Raw genomic sequence first — 19,414 nt, 5'->3', positions numbered from 1 at the left:
ATCTTTATAAGCCAGTCACATTGAAATATATAAATTAACCTGCAAATCTGCAAAGGAGAGCTTCCATATTATCACTATGAAGGCTCTTAAATTAATAAACAGCTCTAAGTGCTCCTCAGTATTCAAGACTATAATGGAGTGTGTGTTGAGTGTGGAACTACAATGTTCACAGTTTCCTCTTCAGCCCAACTGGGGCATCAGCGTGAGTGAAGTAATTACTAATGGTGCCACAGGTGCGAGTGTGTGTGTAAGAGCAAGAGGCTAACGGCTGCTCTGTGCTCATGGCTCACAGCCAGATGAGGTGAGAGTCAGCCTCCCACTTGCTTGCTAATAAATATTTATGATTTGTTTATTCATAATAGCAGCTGAAGCTGACTGCAATCTTAACAGGTGAGAAAGGTGCAGTTGTGTCTCATCAGACTAGCTCACTGTGTTCGCTGCATGAATACTGAGGGATGTGCGAAGGTTTTGTGATTCCAAACACACCCACAGACCCTTTTTATGAAGCATTAACCACACAATCCTGGCTAAAGCCTCATTTCAGAAATAAAACGGAGATCTGTGATTCAAATGAAGACATTAAAACCTGCATTTAATTGAGATGATGGCTTTACTGGACTTTGTGACATATTTTGCCAACAGGCTTTGGACATTAATACAGCCATGGTGGTTCAAAGATCTCTTAAAAGATATGACTTGGTTGGAATATTGCTGTTCTGCCTCCTGTGACCTTTAGAACACAGTCTCCATAGACAGCAGAGAAGACTTCAGTGTAACTTGTTCCCATCTTCGTCTAATTCTCCCCTCGCAGCACGGACTCCAGCTCACCGTTCGCTTTCAGCTCCTGGTGAAACACATTACAGATCAGATTTAATAAAACGTTTTCCAGTCCCTATATATGTTACAGCAGCTGTTGATGGAATTACAACCGGTTCACTTAGAAGGTCAGCTTCATAGAATACATCTTGCTTCAACATCATGTCTGTGTTTACAATGTGCAAAGTAAACTTATAGACAACTATAAATAAGGAAAAAAGTTAACTTTAACATATTGAATGCATTGATGATTTTTCAAATGTTGATCTTTAGTGATAACTAACACAATGTCTGAGTCAATGTATATGCCTAATTGCTAAGCCACAAGTGTGTACTAATATTTGAAACAAAATATGAACACAAAATCATGTGTGGAATATAAATAATCTTTAATATATAAAAATATGTTTTTACAATAACAAAATAAGTAAGAATAAAAAAGAAAAGAGAAAGAAAAATAAGAGAAAACAGCATGTAACTTGTGACACATTGTGCACCAATCAATCGATCACAAACTGGTGTGGACCCAATATATCTTGTGTGTTACAAAATAAATTGGGAGCAAGCTATACATAGACTGCTCTGTGTTTGTCTGCATGAAAGCAGATCATAAGACTGCTCAAGCCGTCAGACTTTTGTCTCATGGTGTTGTGGCACTGTTAATCAGCATCACTACATCCTCACACTGCATGACAAATTATGCTATGTTAAAATTAAAAGTCTTAATGCTTTTATAGGCTCAAATCCTACACTGCCTGCTTTAAATCTAACATCTTTTCATATGTGGGATTTTTATGCCCTCTTATGGACAAACAGTTATAGTGCAGCCCAATTTTTTATCAGAGGAACAGGCAGAAGCAAGCTTGATTTGACACGTATACGTTACAGCACAGTGGAATTGATTTTGCTGCAAATCCATCCTTGTTAGAAAGCTGGGGTCAGAGCACGGGGTCAGCCATGATACAGCTTCCCTGGAGGAGAGAGGGATAAAGGCCTTGCTCAAGGTCTCAACAGTTGCAGCTTGGCAGGGCCTGAACCCCTGACCTTCTGATCTGTAACCAGTAAGTGCTTTACGTGTGTGTTATGCACTGATCAAACAGGATTTTAAGTGAATTATAAATTCTAGAAAGAACGCTAGTGTTCTCAATCGCTATTATTTACTACTGCAACATCTAATTTTTTTGTTTGAGGCTATGTACAAGTGCTTTATCTGATTTTTATACTATTCTTATGTCTAACGAGGACTGCTCAGACATTTTACATAGCTACTATTTATTATTATTATAATCTTGCACTCGTGTTCACATACTGTGACTACACGTAAGTTTGGTGAGTCTCCCAGCACTGTTTCAAGAGCATGGAGGAGATACCAGGACACAGACTGTTACATGAGGAGAGCTGGACTGGGCCGTAGAAGGACAGAAACTCAGTAGCTGCTCCAGAGGACCAAAAGGAGCACTGCCAGATCCCTACAAAATGACCGCCAGCAGGCTACTGGTGTGCATATTTCTGACCAAACTGTCAAAAACAGACCCGGCCTCAAGTGGCCAGAGTGTGTCGGCAATTTCTGGATGAACACCACACTGATGCCACTGACTGGCCCTCACATTCCCCAGACCTGAATCCAACTGAGAACATCTGGGACGTTATGTATGAAGCTGCCAAGCAGCACCAAAGACTGTCCAGGAGCTCACTGATGCCCAGATCCAGGTCTGGGAAGAGAGTCCCCGAGGACAGTATCCATCATCTCATCAGGAGCATGCCCAGACGTTGTCAGGAGTGTATACAGGCACATGGAGGCCAATACACACTACTGACCTACATTAGGAGTAGCTGTGATAAAACTCATGCAAATTGGATCAGCCTATAATTTCAATTTTGCACTCTGATTTTTGGTGTGATTTCGAATCCAGTCCTCAATGAGTTGATGCTTTTGGTTTCATTGTTTTGAATTATACATATGCATATAAGTAAAGAGAGAAAGTATGAGTAACTGTCATGTGGTTAGTCACCTTGATGATATCCAGGCCTCCAATGAGTTCTCCTTTCACGTAGAGCTGTGGGTACGTTGGCCAGTTGGAATATGTCTTTAGACCCTGTCTCACCTGTAGGTACACAACAGCAAAAGTTATAGTGGAATGATAATACTAAAATATACTATATGATATAGTGGAATGGTACAATAATTGACTAAGATAACAGCTTTAAACAGTTCTCATCTAGATCAGTTCTAATGCTGTATTCAACTAAAAAGTGGTTGAAACTCCAACTAGTAAAACCTAAAGTAACTTCCTACTTGTCTAATCATCTCAGAGTTCAGCAAGTGACGTCAAATAAAGACAAAAAACATGGCTGCAAACACTGTCAAGAGTAAACAAAGTAGCACCTTTAATTGGTTTAGACCCATTCACTTGTTAAATCGAACAGTGACTCTGTAGCACACAGGAAACATTACAGCTAGAGGACAAAAACTATTGCTCTACCTCTTCATCTTGGAGAATATCAAAGGTGTCATATTCAACCCTGTAAACAAACAAAGAGAAATAATCACTTATGCTGGTGGTATTTACACAGCAAACTCAATTACATAATTAAGCATCAACACAATGTATACATAAAAGCTGTAAAAGGTCTTACCCGGCACCGTTCATTATTTCAAGTATCTGACGGCTGAATCCACATTTGGCTCCCTAAATTTTAAATAAAGCAAAGTGCAGAGAGTAGAGCAATTAGCGGACGCAGGCATTTAATCTGCAGGCTCTCCCTGAAGAGCGACTCCACTGCACAAGTTTATTATATAAAAAAAGAAATCTCCATAATATGGGAATTTTTCAAACTACATGCTTCACACCAAAACAGGCTTTCATTTAGCACACAGCCTGTAAAATCTAGTCTTTGGATTCCACCACTAGAGAATGCTGATACTCAACAAGAAGAAAAAGGAGGAAGGAGAGAGAGAGAGAGACGAGGAGGAGGAGGAGAGACAGAGACAGACAGAGAGAAAGCCAGGGTCTCAGGAGGGCCAGTTTAAAACTCCTTGAAAGAACGGCTTTCATGTGGGAGCAGCAGAAATCAATAATGATATGAAGTGAGAGGTGAGTGGTCTTGGATATTTTTTTTTCCTCCCCTATTAGAGATGGGGAATTCCAGAGCTCACCCCACATCGATTTCTTGCACTGCCCGGTTTTTCAGACAACCTCCTTAAATGTATGTTAATGTCTTCTTTACAGTCTCCTCGTTAAGATAGAAAGTGATACATAATGAGAAAGATAGTGGGAGACTGTTAGACCTCTGCATTAGTTCTTGATGCTGTCCATTTTTAGGAGCATGATGCCAGAGGTGAGGATTCAGAGCCAGGGGTCAGATGCATCCCCTAGAACAGTATGGTCTGATTCATATCTCAAGCCTGAGCACTGATTTTATGTTTCTTTAACTGCTTTTTTTGTGTTGATCTGGAAGTATGTTTGGTGCCTTGTTTTGTCGAAAGCTTTATAACCAAACCTGTACCTCCTGGCACAGGCAACCAAGATCTGGGGCTGAAATATTGTGCTACTTTGCAGAATTCACAAGGTCATCAATCTTTACAAAAGCCCCTGATCCACCTGCCACAAAACAGCCCCAAAGCATTACTGATCCAGCACCGGATTTTTTACAGTGGTTGCTTCTGCTTCTTTGCAGTCTGAGCAGATGAAAAATAATGACAATTTGTTTTCATTCATTTAAAATATTCCTTAAGGGTGCCAATAATTCTTCCAGGCCTGTCAGCTGTCCGAAAAACAGCGCATAATTGATTAGCATTATTTCTTCTTTATTTGCTAGCTATTCTTCTTTTTAAATTGTGTGTCAGCATCACTAAATTACTGTAAAAATTTACAGTACAGTAATGACCCGGAATACTTCAATCCAAGATTTACTTAAAAAATAATCATAATTCCTAATATCTAACGATATTTTTGACTGTTAATTTAGCATATTAACCAAAGAGGTGGAAGCAAAGCTGTCTTTCCAGCACATCACTCCAAAACTGATTATTTGTCAGTAACTTTCAATATGAAGGACTGTGTGTTATGAGCAGTTTTTATCTAATTGCTCAAAGCTATGGCAGTTATAAGATCAAGAAAAAAAGCTTCTAAGGAATTTCCACATATCGATGAGAACAAAAAAAATATCCTTAAGAAAAAAGTTCCTTAAGAAAAAATAAATAAACAGACAACGACAACGGTTTATTCTGAGTGGAGAAATCTGAAGCAGTGATGTAGTCCATGTGTAGAAGACAAGAGCACAAATATTAAAGGGACAGTAATTTCCTGGTTACATAACTGTAGTTACTTATAGAAGGGGAATTATTTATAAAATCGGACTATCTGGTGTCACCCAGATGAGGATGGCTTCACTTTTGAGTCTGGTTCCCTCTTAAGGTTTCTTCATCATATCGTCTGGGAGTTGTACCCTTGTACCCTCATTTAATTTGACTTGCTTATTTAGGATAAAATTGTAAATTTATATATTTCTGCCAAACTGCTGTTTTGACAATATCCACAGTTAAAAGAGCTATACAATACATACAAACTGAGATGAAGTGAACTGGCTCCTCTGATAGATGGACATGTAGACAGTGACCTCAGCTAGGCTGACCTAGCTTTCCCTTCTCTTCCTGTACTACAAATACAGTCTAATATCTATAAATTATGGCAAGAAATAAAATCAGATTTTTATGAAATGTACTTGAATGTTTATCGATGAGGACGAGCAAATCATCCGAAATTGTGATTAGACATGAGCAGGTTTGATGTTCCTCACCTCTTTGTTTCCTTTCATAAAGAGCATGATGGGACTTTTGTTGATGAGAGACTTCAACCTGTTGAGAAATTCAAATTTTTCAATATGCTGTGTGTGTGTGTGTGTGTGTGTGTGTGTGTGTGTGTGTGTGTGTGTGTGTGTGTGTGTGCGCGCGTGTTAGTGCTACCTCTGTTCCAGTGAGACAGTTTTGGGACAGGTATTTTCAAGCTCGCCCGATTCAGCAAGTTCCTACATTAGACACATAATTAAATTTTTAAACTGGGGCTCACACACACATTCTCATTCTCACACACACAAACACACAGCTTAGTTGCACCCTGCAGAGTTTATTTTTCATTCAGTGCAGGTTAAGTGACTTTTAACAAGGAAGGGTTACAGAAAAGGTTCTCAAGGACTGGAAGTAAATGTCAGAGAAAAACTGAGTAAACAGCTGTGTTAGCTAATCCACTGCTCTGTTCTAGCGGGGTCATGCTACAACACAAGAAGCCTGAAGTGACTGACCAGCGGTCATACGCTGAGGTGAACAACTTGAGTAGGGCTGTAGCAATCAGTCAAAAATGAAGACTATTAAATACACCGATCAGGTATAACATTATGAACACTGAGAGGTGCCGTGAATAAGACTGATGATCTCATCATGGCACCTGTTAGTGGGTGGGATATATTAGGCAGCAAGTGAACATTTTGTATCTATCAAAAGTATACTTTAAGTATTCTTGAAGTCCTGTAAGTTACAGGATCTGCTGCTAACATCTTGGTGCCAGATAGCACAGCACAGCTTCAAGGATCTAGTAGAGGTCCATGCCTCGGTGGATCAGGGCTGTTTGGGCAGCAAAAGAGGGACCAACACAATATTAGGCAGGTGGTCATAATTTTATGCCTGAATGGTGTATCATGAGTTTTCTTGTTGATCATTGGGTATCTAATTGATTTTTGTAATTTAAATAACTAGTTATTTTATAAATGAGTTATATACCTAGTTACAATGTGAATAGAAATAGAATAGAATAGAAAACAGCTGATGCCTTTTAAGAGAACACCATTGTCACACTATGGTGATGCTTTCCTTTTGCAATTTAAATGTTTAATAGAAATGTTTCAGTTGCAGGCTAGTATCACAGATGAGTAAAAAACCAGAAAGTTCAGCATAAAGTATAGACGACTGACTATTCTGAAATTTACGGGAAAAGTACAGCTTGAAATCTCACCAGCCCGGTCTCACCTTGACGATGTCGAGCCCTCCGATCAGGTCTCCTTTAACATACAGCTGAGGATAAGTGGGCCAGTTGGAGTATGTCTTCAGCCCTTGCCGGACCTCCTCATCAGACAGGATATCAAAGCTGCTGTACTGGATGCTGTGGTCTTTTAAAATCTGCACAATCTGCCTGCTGAAGCCTGGAACAAAAACAGAAAAATAAATAAATAATAAATAAATAAATACAAAAATTAAACACCCACAAAAATTTAACAAAGCGCTAATTACTTCCAACTCAAAGTTTAAAAGTTGCATGAACATACTGCATCTATCCAAATATCACATATTCTGCAATGATGTACAATCTCATTCAGAATTTGTGCTTATTCCTTACACCTATGTAGTTAAACTAAAGTACCTTGCTACCTCAAGGCTCAGAGTCAGTGAACCGAGGCTCAAATCACCAAGTCCCAGTGAGCTAGGTGATTTTAACCGGAAGATACACAAAGCGTGACAATCCTGTCCTTTGTTACTTTGACGAGTCTGAGTCAGCCTTATGCTTATCGTGATCTGCTCCAGGATGAATCCCACAACACCTCAGAGCAGTGACAAGGCACTGGGTGGCATCCTGGCAAGCTCGGGGGTACAACGAGGTGCTGTGATGAGACGAGCAATGAAAAATTATACCTTTTCAAAGACGGAGCTAATATCAAAGACAACGGATGTGAACATGAGAACATTAGTAACGTCTCCATATCGAAAAAGGGAACGCATTTAGAAGGAAAAGAAATAATTATCTTATAAATAAAAGAGAAAAATGATGACTGTGGCAAGAAGATGAAGGGGATAAAAGAAAAGAGCTAGGAATGAAAGAAGGGTTCGGAATAGATATAAGCAGAAGAAAAGGCAGAAAGAATAAAAGAAAGGAAAACATGAGAGAGTCGTGTATGTAAGGTGATGTGCGAGGTCCATGTAAAGCCCTGCAGTGAAATACCTATTCGGTTTTCTCCGTGCTCAAGTGGGAATTCATTATAAACCAGCTGCAGGCGGCTCACTAACGCTCATGCAGTTGGCACTATATTAATTGTTTCTATTAGAGCAGGCAAACACGCGGTCCAGCTGCCTTCTGTGGCTCTAGGCTAGCTCGAGCAGACACGCTGGATTGATTGCCCAGGTCCTTTCCCCACTCTCGTTCATCCCTGTAGGGAAAGAGAAACGCTCGCTAGGCCCGACTCAGCTCCGGGAACACAGCAACAATAAAGTCTCTCTTCTGCCTACAAGCGCAGCCATGTTAGTATGCAAACACAAGGAGGGAGTATTTAGAAAGATGAGTCCAACACAGAAGCAGGTAACCTTATAATTCAAAGTGGGAAGACATTTTTCAAGCACGTTTGCTGAGCTCTTTGACGGTTATCTCTCCGTGTATGCGATAAACGCGCTCGTAAAGCAGACTCTGGTTTAAAACGCTACATTGCGGTCTCAAAAGGCGTCACACTTCGCTATGAAACCTTCAAGCTTTTGGATGACGGCCAAACGAGAGAGAACTTCAATCACATACAGCATTATAAATTCCTCCGACTCTGACCCACCTACTGACACCTGGAACGGCATTAAATAACACGGCCGTGCTGAGCAACAGGTTCCGCTTTGGATGTCACACACAAATAAATGCAGCAGATGCTTTTCATATAAAGCAGAGCTGGAGGAGCTGGCAGCAGATGAAAGGGTGAGGCTGCCGAATAAAACCACTGCTTCGGTGCCAGCGAGCTAAATGGTTCTTAGATTGTCTCCGAAAGACAACGAGTAAAGCGGACATGTACTTTCTGCGCTCGACTGTTTCCACGTCTCACATGGTAATTCTTCAAAAGTGCCTCAGTCCATTATGAAATATGTATTTTTGAATTTTATTCGATAAAAGAGATATAGATTTAAAAAAATAAAAAAAAAAAAAAAAAAAAAAAAACACTAACTAGACTTGTGTTACAACTTTGAACTCTGGAAATAAAAAACATACACACACTCCTACAGTATGCAACACATACAGCTGTTATAAATAACAAATCCCAGAAATTAGCAACTGATCTAAACTATAAAATGACATGTATGTACATTATTTATCTATCAAAAGAATAAAATCTCTTCTGGGGTCTAAATTCTGCATTCAGGGTCAAATATTGTTCGTGGATAGCAGAGATTATTTATGGCACTGCTTCGCTCGCCATGTGTTTAATGCACATGTATAGGACAGCCACAATCCTTTTGCAGGGATCGAAGAAACATTTTATATAATCGATCGTGTTTATTATGTTAATATGTTTCTGTTATATTAATGCATTTATAAATAATTGAAAAATATTAAAAACTAAAGTTATTTATTTAAAAGATTCCAAAATAGATTATTCTCAAAACATCCAAAATATTTACAAAATTATTTAAATAATTTACTAATACAGAATAGTTAATATTAGTTTTATATATATATATAAAATATTAACTATATATATACACACATTTATACACACTGGTTTGTTTTTGCAGTCTTAAACAGAAGCAGAGATATTCAGAAGTTTTCATGTCACATTATTTGTTCTGACCCCTTGCCTTTTTCAGCTGGACGCACACACTGTACAGTGGACACAGTCCTCACACATTGCTTACAAAGTGCTTACAATAAGATCTTTCGGATAGTATATGAGCAAAAAGGCAATTTAAAACTACCAAAAGCATGTCCATCTTCAGGGACGTTGTCATCAGAAACATCAAGTCAATGACAGAACTGCTTACTAGCATTAAACTCTCCCTGAGAACACAAATCCCCCAAACAATTTCCTGGAATTCATAACCACTTATTCACACAGGATAAACTTTTACTGTGATGAGACGTCGTGGTTTGAGACTTTCTATAACAAATGCTCCTTACGGTATCCTGATACTTATTGGATCAAAGTCTATGATTAACATACAATTTACAGAATTTATAGTGCTATAGAAACAATATCTAACCCTTGACATGCCCATTTGAGCGCTCAAATTAGCTAAAATCTCTTCATTATTATTATTATTATGTTTACAATCTTATTGTCATTCTACCCGACAGCGATCTTCCTTCAAAGCTGTCAGATTAGGAAAATGTAGGTGAAATTGTTCTGTAGCACATCATAATTGTAGTGCGGATAATCAGGAATAGGTATTAAGCGATTTATTTGTGTATATATTTAATTGTGTGTGTTTATAATTGTGTCTTGGAACACATCAGATCTCACATCTGGTAAAGATCATGTATTTGTTTAAAGATCATGTTTGTTTAAAGTGAAAGGGGGGGGGGACACTTGCTGAATATTTTTTTTTTCTTGTATAACTCTATACGTAGTTATTTCATAATACATCTGATAAGGACTTTCTGATAGGTTATTTTGATCTTCCCTGTGTGTGAGGGGTCACCACAGTGGGCCAACTGGTCCGCACAACAACTTGGCACAGGTTTTTACACCGGATGCCCTTTCTGATGCAACCCTCCCATTTTATCCGGGCTTGGGACTGGCACTGCATCCAGTGGCTAGGGTGTGGGGATTTGGCTGGGAATTGAACCCGGGCCTTCCCCATGGTAGGCGAGAAACCTACCACTGAGCCACCAATACCCAACTTTCTAATAGATTATAATTGTTATTTAAAAATCCTTACAAATGATAAAAATGGCCTTTTAAAAGTGTATTTGTTTGGCCCTGGTTTAAGCAAAAATTTCACATATACAAATAACCTGAACAGAGTTTGGAGAAATACACCTAAATCAACTTCAGTATATAAGTCTTACTTGGATAATGATTCACTCTTTACACACACACAAACTCTCTCTCTCTCTTTTTTTTACCTGTCATTTCTCTCTACTCTCTGTACACTTGTGTGTGTGTGTGTGTGTGTGTGTGTCTTTACCACAGCGAGGTTCCTGGGGAGTTCCCTTCATGAAGAGCATGCAGGGTGCAGCGTTGATTAGTTTCTTGAGTCTCTCGTTAAGCTCCTCCTTAGGGGCTTCCCCTGGCCCTGCAGGCCCGCCCCCACTGGACGCCAGCCGCTGCACCTTATTGGTCAGCTCAGGGGCATGTGCGCCGTCCAGCCTGTCAATCTTCTCGCCACCCTGAGGCCCACCCAAAATGAATAAATAAACAAACGGTAACACACCACACATGGGGGTGAACACATCATTAATTTTTCACAGTGCTAGCCTGTTAGTTTGGGGGGGAAAAAAAAAAAAAAAAGTGTGAAAGAGATAAAGTGAGTGAGAGTGTGAGAGAGAGAGAGAGAGAGAGAGAGAGAGAGAGAGAGAGAGAGAGAGAGAGAGAGAGAGACTGAGGCTCCTTCCTTGTGCCAGCGATCAACTGGGCAGTGAGATGTGAGAGGCTTAACCTCTGATTATTTCTAGATGATTCATTCCATCACTGTGAGGCTCTTTAGCTCTAAATGCAGGAGGTTTACATTTATTTTCATGGCACATCAGTCTCCTAACTCTCACCTCACTAAGGGTAAAGAAAGTAAAGAAAAAAGGAGCTTTATTTATTTAGAAGGAACGCATAAATACATTAACACTGTACTGACCTACTTTACAAACTCTTTTCTTAAACAATATTTTGAAGCAAATAGTGAATACACAGAATATCCCACATCACATCTGGACAGATAAGAGACCACTTTACCTCCAGGACCACTTGCAGTATCGAGAGCAGAAGCTAGCAGGCTCTATTTATCGGGGAAAAAATGAAGACTCCACATATGTGGTCCTAACACACTGATTCCCAAACTAGAGGATGTGACCTCAGGTGAACTCGCTTGAATTAAAAGATACTCGATAAGAATTTCCTCTATCATTTTACAAATTAATATTAGATAATATTGGAAAGATCAAAGATATCAAAAGGTATGTTTAACGATGGTGTGTATAAAATCACTAAACACTTTACAGTTAGATTTGGGAATCTGACTATAATGGATGTTGTACTTAATCCTCCAGATGTACACAAGATACACAGGTGAGTGTGTGTGCCTGTGCACAGTCCAGTCTTCTCTGCTGCACACCATGGATTACTTAGCACTAGACTGTTAACAAATATTCCACTGGGGATTAAAGTACATCCAAAACTAACTAAAATAAATAAACATGATGAAATGTTACAGCAGCCCTAAATTATAAATCGGGAATAAAATACAGTAATGTGATCAAGGCTTCAGAGAACATTCAGCTACATCCATTTGTAGTCCAGCAATGATTTGTAATCACTTACACTTAAAGTACACTATATAAAGCTCAGCGTACTCAGTGTTCCTCTATAAAAGTGAAATCATACCTTGAAAAAGAGGAAAGTAGGGACGGAGGCGATCTCGTACTTCTCGGACACGTCGGGCACCGCTTCAGCCTCCAGCTGTGAGAAAATAAGCAGAAAGAAAAAAATCTTTTACATTTATCATTTTCCTTCCGCACCACTGCACTTTTTACACACTCTCCTCAGCACATGGTTCCAGGAAGGAAAAGAAGACTAAGACAATAAGAGTGTGAGAAAGAAATATAACCCACTAATGACCTACTAAATCAGGGATATTTAGCCAGCAGATATTGAAATCAATAAATCTCTGAGCCACGTTATGTCATGATCTGCCCCTGGCCAATACTGTAGCTTAGGCTTCTAACAAGAGCTGTGAGGGGGATGATCACAGCTCTCAAAGCCGGACTGCAAACTCAACTTATTACCTGCCTAAGCAGAACACAAACACTGACACTAAAGCATTACAATTCTATATCTGCTATATTTTATCCGACTTACAAATGAGACAGGAAACAAGCGAGCAGATGATTATTAAGGACCAAAGACAGAAGACCAATGCCTTAAACACGGAGAATATATTGTTGTTTATTCAGAAAACATCCTCATGCATTGTAATATGATACATCTGCCAGCTAGCATCCTGTATTTATTTATTTCCTGTCAACTGCGGTTAGATATAACACGATCAGGCACTCCACAAAGAACAAGACCAGACTATGTGGCCTACTCAGAAAGGTGACAGGTGGACTCAGGCGGATGAAAAGTTCGCCCTCTAGTGGTCTTAAGGGACAGAAAGCAGGCAAGCTTATACATGACAGTCTGTAAAATCCAGAACAGGAAGACGGCATGTCTTTGTCACTCACTATCTCTACCCAGCCAACTACATTACATTCACACATACAGCAGCTTATGTAGACAAAGCCTGGAGACTTCAGCTTCAACTTCATTCCATTTCAGATGGAGACTTCCAGACATGGATGGCATCAATGACTTTTTCCAGAACCTACCAATGGGACTGAAGACAGTCGAGCGTACATTTTATACACATTGTGTATACATATATACATTTTAGTGGCAAGAAAACTGAAGTTGTGAAGTCGAATGCTGGTCACGCCATCGTTGATGAGCGTTATTACTATGGCAAGCAGTAGTAGGAACATCTACTGACGACTTCATTGTACAGCGACTGGAGACCTAATTATGAATCAGTACAATAAGAGTAAATTTACTACTTTATCTAACAAGGACTAGAAGAGGAACATAAACACAAATTGACACTATATTTTTAAACCATCTAGCTCACTGCACATCCATGCTGTAGTGAATAATCAGTCCCTACATTAATTTCTAATTTTGCAATCAAAGAGATGACACAAAAGCAAGCAAACTCCATGATATTTCAGATAAGCTTGCAATTTTTCAAAATGGCCAAAGATTTCTTGCAGATTTGGGCCAAAACACATCACCACCATCACACACTTTCAGCCAAAGCCCTTTGTAATCCATATACAGCTATGATAGAAAGTAATTATATATGTATATTCACTGGTTGCAGTTTAAGAGAAGAAGCCTGTACTTGCAATTTCGTCAATTTAAGTAGATTTCTGGAACAAAAAAGGCAAAAAAAAAAAAAATAAAAAGCTGTAGCAAAAGCAAGCATTTTTTGCCCGCTTGAAATCGTGCCGAATAAAAGTTTAATGTGCTTCATATTCAGTTCAAATATTGCTCAAATAATGCTTTAAAAAAAATTTAATAGCAATTTTCTCTAAAATGTCCATCCCTACTGCTAAGTGTCACTAATCCTACAAACCTACACTACATAACTTTCATCACACCTCAATACACACCTAATCATAAAGCTGCATCAACCAGTGCAAACTGCATTAATGCTAGTATAGGGTTGAAAAATTCCAGGGATTTTCAAGGCCGGAAACTTTCCATGGGAATTAACGGGAATTAATGAGTATGAACTGGGAATTTGCAGCATAATCTTGGTTAAAACAACCAGATTTAATGCAATTTCAGTTTCAGTTGTATTTCTACCCTGTATATTTCTCAACACAGCACTGCAGGGCTATTGAGGACACACCTCCACATGCACTGTGCATTTCTTTATAGCATGCACCGGTCATTTCTTCAATCCTGCACACAAAATTTTTAAAAATGTCCATCTTGGTGAGTAGTCATGTGAATTACATAAATATTAATTAAATTTACACATAAAACATTCTTGTGCTGCGTGTAACAATAGCAACAAAATCCCGCTTAGTCACTTAAGGGGGGGGAAATCCCCCCTATTGTCCAGGCTCTGACCATCACTGCATTTGAACCCGAAGATTACAATTTTTATTGGGACTTTTTTTTGGGAGGGAAAGGGTGGGGGATGCTTTCGTTTTACAGCGAACATAAGGAAATTATATATATATATATATTTTTTTTTTCCCACATTTAACATTTATGCTTTTGTGTTGTTCAATGAAAATTAATTAAATTTCTACTTATAATTAAATCAAAGTCAAAAATTTCATTTATTATATACAATTTATATACATTTCCCCCAAATTTCTAAATAATTTAAATAAATTCCAATTAATTTCCAAAATTCCCGAGATGAAATTCCCATGGAAATTTTCCAGAAATTTACTGGAACTTTTCTGCCTCTTTGCAACCCTATGCTAACATGATTAATGTCTCCACAGTATCCAATAATCGAACAATCGTCAATATATGTTGCAGTGTTAAGGCTGTCATTGTGTCCGCACAAGAGTCTCATTTGTCCAATATCTCAAGTTGAATAGATGAATGTTCAGATTTTTATCAACTTATCGCATATTTTTGATCATCATTTAATAGTGGGCACGAAAGTTGCTTGTGGAGCTCTGTAATGGGAAGAAAAGTGACCGCTTTCCTCACCGAGTAGTGTGTGTGTGATCAAGATTTGCTGCAACTGAGCCGGTGGTGGCAATGGTGTCATTATTACTCTCCATGCATTGGGGGTACAAGGTGTAAAAGAATACATGGATGCCAGTAATTACTTTGTCAGCAAGAATCTACCCAGTTATAATGAGTGAAGTGTATATATATAAAAAACACACTATATTGCCAAAAGTATTCGCTCACCTGCCTTGACTCGCATATGAACTTAAGTGACATCCCATTCCTAATCCATAGGGTTCAATATGACGTCGGTCCACCCTTTGCAGCTATAACAGCTTCAACTCTTCTGGGAAGGCTGTCCACAAGGTTTAGGAGGGTGTTTATGGGAATTTTTGACCATTCTTCCAGAAGCGCATTTGTGAGGTCACACACTGATGTTGGACGAGAAGGCCTGGCTCTCAGTCTCCGCTCTAATTCATCCCAAAGGTGTTCTATCGGGTTGAGGTCAGGACTCTGTGCAGGCCAGTCAAGTTCATCCACACCAGACTCTGTCATCCATGTCTTTATGGACCTTGCTTTGTGCACTGGTGCACAGTCATGTTGGAAGAGGAAGGGGCCAGCTCCAAACTGTTCCCACAAAGTTGGGAGCATGGAATTGTCCAAAATGTCTTGGTATGCTGAAGCATTCAGAGTTCCTTTCACTGGAACTAAGGGGCCAAGCCCAGCTCCTGAAAAACAACCCCACACCATAATCCCCCCTCCACCAAACTTTACACTTGGCACAATGCAGTCAGACAAGTACCGTTCTCCTGGCAACCGCCAAACCCAGACTCGTCCATCAGATTGCCAGATGGAGAAGCGCGATTCGTCACTCCAGAGAACGCGTCTCCACTGCTCTAGAGTCCAGTGGCGGCGTGCTTTACACCACTGCATCCGACGCTTTGCATTGCACTTGGTGATGTATGGCTTGGATGCAGCTGCTCGGCCATGGAAACCCATTCCATGAAGCTCTCTGCGCACTGTTCTTGAGCTAATCTGAAGGCCACATGAAGTTTGGAGGTCTGTAGCGATTGACTCTGCAGAAAGTTGGCGACCTCTTCGCACTATGCGCCTCAGCATCCGCTGACCCCGCTCCGTCAGTTTACGTGGCCTACCACTTCGTGGCTGAGTTGCTGTCGTTCCCAAACACTTCCACGTTCTTATAATACAGCTGACAGTTGACTGTGGAATATTTAGGAGCGAGGAAATTTCACGACTGGATTTGTTGCACAGGTGGCATCCTATCACAGTTCCACGCTGGAATTCACTGAGCTCCTGAGAGCGACCCATTCTTTCACAAATGTTTGTAAAAACAGTCTGCATGCCTAGGTGCTTGATTTTATACACCTGTGGCCATGGAAGTGATTGGAACACATGATTCTGATTATTTGGATGGGTGAGCGAATACTTTTGGCTATATAGTGTATATATATATATATATATATATATATATATATATATATATATATATATATATATATATATATATATATATATATATATATATATATATATATATATATATATATAATATACACACACACACATCTAAATTACTTATTTAGAGTCAAATGGTGCAACCTTGCATGTGTGCATGCTGTGAGCAGATGTGTTGATTTGATGTCACACTCTGAGCCAAGAGAAATCTTAGAAGAGAAGTTTTAGATGCCAAGTTCACAAGCAGGAATTTCAAGTCCAACAGGGTGGTTAGTTTGGAGGCTAGGAATTACAAGTTATACCCTTTATTCAAATCACATGCAACACGTCATGGTATTTTTAGCCCAGTGTCAAAGCAAATGTAAAATTGATTAGGTGCTGAAAAAACCAACAAAGTTTTTGAGTCATGTTGAGCTCAAATCTGGTTTCAAAGATTAGGAACTCAATAAAAGCTGGACACAATGATCATTAACATACAGCTCCTTTAAAAAAAAAAAAAAAAAAAAAAAAGGAGAAGGATTTACAGCCTAGAACACTGACAAACGTTTCAGTTCCACTCGCCTCTTTACTGAAATCCACACCAGCACAAATAAAATTCGTGTGACGCTAAACTTACCTTGACAAACATGGTTTGTTTGTGCTCCTTGGCTAACTCCTCCATCACATCGTTCATCTGCGAGCACTGGGGAGCCCATGGTGCATGGAAATGAACGACCGTGAGAGACCTGATAATGACACAGAGGGAAGATGAAGTGATGAGGTATGTTAAAATATGTAGTGAACATTTTACAGAAAAATGACCATGCATGCATTTTTGCAGGAAAAAAATCCATAAAATAAAATACACTGAGACTAATAAATAAACTGAAACTATGTTTGTGTTGTCTGATAGGTTTGAGAAGATATCATTTTCATTCTTGTTAGTAGGTTACTGTTCTGTTTAGTATCCTTGTTCTGCTTTGTTGTTGTAGTTTTTGAAATATCGTATCAGACTGGTTCATCCCTGCATGCATCTGACAGTGTGGAAATGATTTCAATCATGGGTCTGCCGTCCCAGCTAGTCTGATCTGATTCATATCCAGCATTTCATTTTAACCAATGACATGACCTTATGAAAAACACTTAGTGCAACATAATACATTGGCTCTCAAACGTAGGGTCTGGGGTCCCCCTGGATGTATGAAGCATTGCCAGTGACTTTTTTTGTGAAGTAAATCACAACCCACATTCTAAAAGTTATAATACATTAAATTCATAATGAGGCGATCTGTTGAATTTGTTACACTTAAAAGCATGATCTACCAGTCTAAGCAGCTCAACCTGTATTTTGGCCGCTGGTATCATCAGATCATGCTGGATTTTTCAGCAGGAATCCAGCAGCCAATAAACCAGCCTTACTGCACTATACTGCCAAAAGTTTTGGGACACCCCTCCAAATCATTGAATTAAGGTATTGTTTTACAGGGGTTGGGCTTGGCCCCTTAGTTCCAGTGAAAGGAACTCTTAATACTTCAGTATACCAAGATGTTTTGGACAATTTCATGCTCCCAACTTTGTGGGAACAGTTTGGGGATGACCCCTTCCTGTTCCAACATGAAGCAAGCTCCATAAAGACCTTGTGAGTTTGGTGTGGAGGAACTTGACTGGCCTGCACAGTCCTGACCTCAACCCGATAGAATGCCTTTGGGATAAATTAGAGTGGAGACTGTGAGCCAGGCCAAAACTGGGACGTCTGCCTTTACACGCACATGAATGTAATATGGAGTTTGCAGCGATAACATTTTTGACCACTCCTCTAGAAACGCATTTGTGAGGTCAGACACTGATGTTGGATTAGAAGACCTGGTTCGCAGTCTCCACTCTAATTCATCCCAAAGGTGTTCTATCGGGTTGAGGTCAGGACTCTGTGCAGGCCAGTCAAGTTCCTCCACACCAAACTCACTCCTCAATGTCTTTATGGACCTTGCTTTGTGCACTGGTGTGCAGTCATGTTAGAACAGGAAGGGTCCATCCACAAACTGTTCCCACAAAGTTGGGAGCATAAAATTGTCCAAAATGTCTTGGTATGCTGAAGCATTAAGAGTTCCTTTCACTGGAACCAAGGGGCCAAGCCCAACCCCTGAATTCAATGATTTGGAGGGGTGTCCCAAAACTTTTGGCAATATAGTGTAGCTAGCATAGCTAGAAACAGGGCAACTTAACAGTTTCATAAGATTAAAAACCTTCGAGGGCTTACTAATTGCATATATTACAAAATATTTATATTTTATATAAATAAATCCTTACTAAGATACTTAACCATCAGCTGTATCACTGTCGATCGTTTCTGGTAGGAAAATGAAAGCTAACTGAGACCTGATTTCAAACGCCTCTATACTGGATACATTGTGCACTACACTAAACACAAGAGCCATTCAATTATGCCCTATTTAGTGCACTTATCTATGGAGAAATACCCCATTAGGGACTAAGCCGCTGTTAGGACGGTTGTAGCTTGTTAGCAAGCTAGATAATATAATCCTTTCAAAAGATTCAAAAGAAAAATTGCCAAAGCTATTCAGAACCCCCTCCTTATAATGACACTTATTTAAGTAAATCATAAGACAGATACTGAACCGACCTGCCAGCCTTTTTTAACAAGTCCTCAAACTGCTGCGGCGTTTTAGCCTCCGTGAAGTTCGCCATGTTTCCAAGCCAATGTAGATGATTACCGAGTCAACTGCCTGATCTCGCGTCCTAGGCATTACTAATCGATTCCCTTGAAGCTTGCTTTTCGAAAGGAAACAGTGATATGTTTAAAATATTTTACAATAAATGATGTGTTGTGTTGTTAAATTCATGATGTTCAGGACATTATAATACGATCTAATATGAACAGTAATTTAACCCTGTCACATTGACAGACTTTTCTCTTTCACGTTTTCTTGATTTGGTATGG

At 39.4% G+C, this 19,414-nt stretch overlaps 1 protein-coding gene across 1 annotated transcript; it reads right to left on the bottom strand.

Moving 5' to 3' along the window:
* Positions 1–591: 591 nt before the first annotated feature.
* On the bottom strand, positions 592–19,252 carry glrx3 (glutaredoxin 3). Its single transcript, XM_058407194.1, has 11 exons — positions 19,097–19,252; positions 17,093–17,201; positions 12,148–12,222; positions 10,742–10,943; positions 6,839–7,011; positions 5,783–5,844; positions 5,617–5,674; positions 3,454–3,506; positions 3,300–3,339; positions 2,829–2,921; positions 592–844 (listed from the first exon to the last, which is right to left on the bottom strand). The coding sequence occupies exons 1-11, from the start codon at positions 19,159–19,161 to the stop codon at positions 794–796; spliced, it is 981 nt and encodes a 326-aa protein (XP_058263177.1). The 5' UTR covers positions 19,162–19,252; the 3' UTR covers positions 592–793.
* Positions 19,253–19,414: the final 162 nt, after the last annotated feature.

This window comes from Hemibagrus wyckioides, linkage group LG13 (assembly GCF_019097595.1).
Source record: "Hemibagrus wyckioides isolate EC202008001 linkage group LG13, SWU_Hwy_1.0, whole genome shotgun sequence".
NCBI lineage: Eukaryota > Metazoa > Chordata > Actinopteri > Siluriformes > Bagridae > Hemibagrus > Hemibagrus wyckioides.
This window is presented reverse-complemented; position numbering and strand designations above follow the sequence as displayed.